Source organism: Astatotilapia calliptera, chromosome 22, assembly GCF_900246225.1.
Source record: "Astatotilapia calliptera chromosome 22, fAstCal1.2, whole genome shotgun sequence".
Lineage (NCBI taxonomy): Eukaryota > Metazoa > Chordata > Actinopteri > Cichliformes > Cichlidae > Astatotilapia > Astatotilapia calliptera.
Window position 1 is genome coordinate 7,383,537 of NC_039322.1, and position 6,352 is coordinate 7,389,888.

The 6,352-nt window shown below is 42.6% G+C and overlaps 1 protein-coding gene across 2 annotated transcripts; it reads left to right on the forward strand.

The window, feature by feature from the left end:
* The first annotated feature begins 2,597 nt into the window (after positions 1-2,597).
* LOC113014736 (transmembrane protein 74) lies at positions 2,598-5,948 on the forward strand. 2 transcript variants are annotated; one of them, XM_026156450.1, is made up of 2 exons: positions 2,598-2,904; positions 3,115-5,948. In XM_026156450.1, exon 2 carries the CDS (start codon positions 3,161-3,163, stop codon positions 3,929-3,931), a length of 771 nt encoding a protein of 256 aa, XP_026012235.1. In that variant the 5' UTR covers positions 2,598-2,904; positions 3,115-3,160; the 3' UTR covers positions 3,932-5,948. The 2 variants fall into 2 exon arrangements, with proteins under 2 accessions (XP_026012235.1, XP_026012234.1); XM_026156449.1 differs by having other exon boundaries at positions 2,598-2,760.
* The last annotated feature ends 404 nt before the right edge of the window (positions 5,949-6,352 follow it).

Consider the following 6,352-nt stretch of genomic DNA (forward strand, 5'->3'; position numbering starts at 1 on the left):
GAGACATTTTTCCAAGCAGCTTCACACATTGAAAACTGACTGAGAAAAGCCAAAGCGAGTAGAGAACAGAGAGCGTCCCCCGAGCTGGGCTCAGCAGCAGGATAGCTGTCTTAAAAATGTTACATGTGGACAGATGTAAACAAAAGCAGTTTGAGGTTTTCTGTGCTGAAGCCATGAGTTGTTGAGTCTTACACCACAGCTGCTGTTTCACATTTTACTGTAGGGTGCAGCATTTGCTTTTAGAGAAACTAACAAGTGCATATGTGTCTCACTTTGGTCACACCCACTGATCTAAGTCACTCCATTACTATTCTCTTATTGATTATTATTCCTCTTTTCTCTTTTTATTTGATCACTTACATATTTAGTTTTTACTGTAGTTTGGTCTCTTGAGTGTAATTTATCATTTTGGCACAGACTACATTCGATATATGTGTAAATACAAATGTTGCACTTCATTCCTAATCATTTTCTTCTGTTTTTGTCCCTTGTGAGATGACTTTTCATAATCTCCTATTAGTTTATTAATGTTGTTTTGAGTGAGGCTTTGAGGTAGCCAAATATCCTTTTATTGCAACCACGGGAGTCAGTTTAAATCTCTGCAATGAAGAGCTAATTTGGTTTAAAGCACATATCACAAAGGGATTCAATGATTAAAGGGGCTACAGTTCCACAGGAGGTTGTAGTGCAGAGGTTGAACATTTCCAGCGTGCCTGCAGACTACACGTCTACTCTGTATTCTCTGTTGCAAAACTGTGAAATAGTTTTGCTTTAAACACAGTTCCTCTTTTAAATATGAATGTTAAACCCACCCTTGGGTGTTACTTTTGCTCCCTCTCCCTGTAAAAGACTGTAACTTCTGTATGTATAGTGATACAGCATACAATGAGTATCCAGAAGCATCAACATGGTGGATCCTAGCAAATGAACTTCAATAGCAGAGCAATGGAGCATTTTCTAATCAGGACCTCTGGATGCCTTCAGTATAACCTATATATGCTTCAGTGCAGAAAAGACTGTTCTGTTTATTTGGACAAGTTTCCCTAAGGGAGTATCCTTAATCCAGCTGTCATTTAAATATATTGGGAATGGCATGCTAACTTTTAAACACATGATGTGATAGGGAAGCTTATTAGCTCCTGAAAAGCTGCCAGTTTGGAGGTCATCACCCAGCATTGACTATAAGACATTTGTCACAGTTTACACTGAAAATCAAAGTCATCTCGTGTCTTCTCAAAAAAAGGAACAGTCATTCAAATTATTGGTAACTATCTGAATTTTTTTTTTTTTAATCACTCATTGATATTTTTATATGTGCCTTTGTCACAGTTATATATTGTGGGAACTCCTAATACAGATTATGATGTTATATATGTTGGATGCTGGAGCAATAAATCAGACACGTTCGAGACTTTTATGGAGGACAAGACTGTAGCTGCTGTTGAAGATGTGCAGTTGGACATTTTAACGTCAGTCGTCACTGACTCGTTTTTTTTGAGCCAGCCTCAAGTGGTCATTAGAGGTACTGCAGCTTTTGGCTCTCACCTTCACAGCTGAGTTTCCATCTCCAGCTTTCTGTCCATTTTGTTTGAATAAATTAAGACTTTATTCGTTTAAAAGTTTTAAGGGTCCTGATTTGTGAATTTTTGTGACACAGCCAGGCTCTGCCTGTTTCCAAGGTTTGTGATTAGCTTTTTTTTAACCTTCAAAAGAAAGAAAACTCAGAAGAAAAAAATTCAAGAGTTTACTCCAGACTCCTTGGCAGGGCTTTGAAGCTGCAGCTACCCTTAGATTATTAAATAGGATTTTAAAAAAAAATCTGAAATAAACTGAGTTTTATATATAAAAGAGGAGGAACTTGGACCCATGACTTTATTATTTCTGAAAGCTCAACCTCAGCCCTGATTGTCCAAGACTAGTTTTGTTTAGAGGGCTTGTTCCATCAGCTGCAGGATCTCTGCCCTCCACATGAACTCCAACTACCTAAAAAGGGGCCAAACCTGGAAAACCACTTTCTCTTCAGCAGTCAATATAGCATCTATCACTCACCCAAGATTTCTGCTTTGCAAAAAGTAAAAGATCCACACAAACAAGGCAGCCTTGATAGACAGCTTACGGCATGTAACAATCTTCGTTATTCATTTTTAGTGTTTTTTTTATATGACTGTAGAAACCTTCCAGCAGAACAAGGCTTTTTGACCTCTGACCTCCAATAAAGGGTTGCAGGGCATCTCAACCACTATCGATGTATTGCATTTACTGCAGACCCGGTGGGTCGCAGTAAAGGCCAAGTATCACGGAGTTGTTGGTCACATCTCAACTGCTGGATGAATTGTAATGAAGCGTAAACATTCATGATCTCCGGCTGGTGATTCTCTCTCTTTTCCTCCAGCGCCGCCCTGTGTGTTTTGGATTAAAATGTCTCTCAGCTGTTGACCGGATTGCATTGAAATCTGCTTCTGACATTCGTGGATGAAAAATTTTAGCAACTTTGACAAGCGCCTGGAGAAAGCGTACCTTAATTTGAAGTGTTTCAGCTCTTTACTTGCCCACAGCGCGCATTCAGCCGCCTCCTGCCTCTCATCTGATTAGTGGTCTGTATGTGTCGGGGAACACTGAAGTTGGCTCGGTAATAAGCATTATAAGGCGGTCTGCCGGAGCCCAGTCTGGCTGTGGGAGGGGTCTGCCAAACCTTTCCCTCTAATTGACCAGGGAGCAGAATCAGTCGGGGGAAGCGAGCGGCCACAGACGGAGAGAGAGGTACTCAGCAGACCGCATGTTGGTGCTTAATAGCGTATAATTGGAACACATTACCTGGAATTAGATTTATTAGGCGTCGCATGGTTACTAAGTGTTTTGGGAAAGCGATTTGAAAGCCAGAAAAAAGCAAAAGCTTAAGTGTTGGTAAGCAGTGTAGCTATTTTATTGCCTGTAATTTTACTGTCTGACGCTGAATTATTCTTTAGACTTCCTTCGCTACACTTTAAAATGCGTGCATGCCCACGGGTGAGAGAAGCGCAGCCTATAGATTTTCCTTGTAAATAATGAAAGTTCAGCGAGTTTAAACATCTTACTGTTTTCTTTTGCGTGTGCGTGTGTGTTTCACTTCCACAGACGGACGCATGGGCTCGATAAAACGGGAAACCCAGCCCATGCCCAAATGGCTGATCTGGAACTGTTTTACTTTGATCAGCCGGATCCCAGAGACGTCTCCCTGGTTTTAGATGAAGAAAGTATCGGTGACAGCGGTGAAAAGTCACTTCATCCCGGCGGAGGAGAGTGTTCAGCACCATGGACAGAGATCAGGGGAGCTCCGCGTCCGGAGGAGGAAACGGAAACATCTTTTACTTGCAAACACCAACATGATGAAGATGCTGATGATGTCCAGCTGATAGGTGCGAGTCCAGAAACCTGCAGATCCTCGAGTGAACTGTACGAGGAGGAGGAGGTAATGGAGGAAGCGGAGGAGGACATCCCGGAACTTTACTTGCTGTCCGACGACGACCTCTCCTCTGAGGACTCGGGGAAGTCTGTGGATTACGGCTTCATCATCGCCGTGACTTGTCTGGTAACTGGCATCTCTCTGGTCGCCATAGCTTACACGGTCCCCAGGGACGTCCGGGTGGACCCGGACACTGTGACCGCCCGGGAGATGGAGCGTCTAGAGAGGGAGAAAGCCAGAGTGGGAGCCCATCTGGACCGGTGTGTCATAGCGGGACTGTGTCTGCTCACCCTCGGGGGCGTGCTGCTGTCCACGCTGCTCATGATCTCCATGTGGAAAGGGGAGATGATGAGGAGGAAAGCCTTCGCCTATTCCAAACACGCAGCAAAGTTGTACGGATCCATCAGTTTGAGAGCTGGCTCCAGCCCCACTCGGGAATCCTGCTCACATTTGTCAGTGGCTGACGAGGATTTAGAAGTGCTCAGCTGAAATTATGGACAGGACAAGCGGAAAAGACTCAGAAAGTGCTTAGAAAATCCTGTCAGAGCTGTCCTATAATCGGCAGGTTTAATGCCTTTTTCATTTCTAACAGCTAATGCTAGTATTTTGGTTAATAGATAGACTTCTTTTGAAAGGATAGGCTTGCATTTTTTCCACGTCTGTTGTAATACAGTCCTCCGCATATGGGAGTTATTGGTTGCTGTTATTGTCCCTTCAGCTCATCCAATCTCAGTACAGATGATAGGGGCCACAATCCACAATCCTCTTTCTGGGTAGATGCAGAAATATATATATATATATAAAAATAAGGCTAAATATAGTAGTTTGATTTGGTTGAATACAGCCCAAAAGAACAGAGCTATTGAAGAACTCACAGGGCTATTTGATAGCAGTAAGTTGCTTTAGGTACGGTGAAGCATGAAATACAGTCAGGAAGCCCAGGCTGTGCAACAGATGCACTGAATGTGCCAAAACCAAAACACTGCACAGCAGGTTTCTAAAACACTGAAAGCTGGAAAGCTATAATGGTGGCTATCATTTTCTCATTTGTGTTTTCAGTTGTGCAGGAAATACCAAAAAATAAATAAGTGGTCACATCACAAGTGAGCATTCGATTTAATGAAATGGGCCTCCTCAGTTTTCTTGAACGCCTCTGTGAGCACTAATATGTTACCCCAGTCAAAACAAGCATCACTCTTTGTGTTTTTATCCATCCGCTGAAGCGAAAACACAATGAGGGAAACTTGATTTTTGTTATGGTCAGTTTAGACTGCTGAAGCCTGATGTCAGCTTCCATTACTCATGTGTGAAAAGGGCTTGTGGTTTTAGTCCACCATCACTCAGATTAGGAACAGTTACAGCAAACAAAGACATGTTTTCGTGCACCCAGTATGTGTGCATGCTAGTGTTGTGTTAAGATAGACTTGAGCAAATGTCAATCTATTCTTTGGGTATGTATAGACGGTGATGTGCCATATAAACACCGAGACTTCTGAGGCTAAAACCACGATGTATTCTTTCCTGAAATAAATATTTTGTTTACATTGGAGGTACCGTAGGTGGCTTTCCTTGTGAGGATCTCTGACCTAACTTGTTGTTTACCACTGCATCCGCTGCTGCTAATGATGCTGCAACTTCAGGAAACACTAAATGCCAGCACATACTTGTGTGTTGAAAAGCCTGTATGCTGTAGCTGCAAACCTGAACCAGGAGTGGTGTCGTGCTCTAAAGATCTGTAGCCTTCAGTTTCCACCTTGTCAGCAACAGAACCCTGCTGAATTACAACTAACAAAGCTGTGCAGAGCAGGCTTAGAAAAATAACAATAGCATGAGTCCATGTTGGAAATTCTGTTTGACATAAATGTGGCTTGGTGAAGCGATGCTTGTATTTGCTCAGATTTGTTGAGACGCAAATAGTAATACCACAGGAGGTGTAATTAGATTTTGTGGTTGAGCACCGATGTCGGGGAAGCTCAGTGTACGCCGGATACACTTGGGGGTTTTGACTGCAGATGTTCAAACGCTGACAGAAAAAGACAGAAAGAGAATCAACAAACCCCTGGGGGAAAAGCTCTCCTGGTAATTGGAGTTACTTAATTGCTCATGGGAGGCATGTGAATCAGTGAAAAATAAAACAACCCCAGAGCATTTCAACAGCTATCTCAATCAAGCCGCTTATCAAAAGAACCAAACCATTCCAGCTGCAATATTAGAGTGAAATGTCACATTGCATTGAAAGGGGAGGAAGCGAAGAATCGCCCGCTCTCACAAAAGAAGCTGCGAACAAACAGTTTTATCCCCTGCTTGGGGTGTGCAGACATGTGTGCTGTGCAATAATTGGAAGTGCTTATGGCTGGCAGGATTACATTATCCTCCACATGACCTTCTTTCTCTCACCTCGTTAATGTAATTAAATAGGTGCAATCCGCTGACCTGTGTATGAAATATTAAGTCGATTTCTGATGCTAATCTGTCCTTATTTAATGTAGCATCCCGAGGAGTAGTTGGGTACCCGTTGGGTGACGCTTTCTTGAATTTAGAAGGGAGAGAAATGCTTTTCTTAGATGCTTTTATTTTGGGATGAAGTGTTGAGAATCTCTTACTTTTCCCAAGCTTCTCTTATCTGCAGCAGCGGACTATTTCTCACGTTTTCCGCGGATTGCCTTTTTCCATAGCTTTCATATAACAGCTGTGAGCTTGTTGCATTAAATGTGTGGGAGAGAGTGGTATTGCATAGTAAGAGAGTCAGTATTCACAGTAGTGGAAACATGAAAGTCAGACTCCTAAATCAACGCAACCTGCAAAGCACTCAGCCCTATTGGGGCTGGCGTCTGCAGAGATATTAGTCTTTCCAGCCCTTGTTCATTAGAAATTCTCCCAGTTGGTATACTTATTTTGAGATTTGTCTAC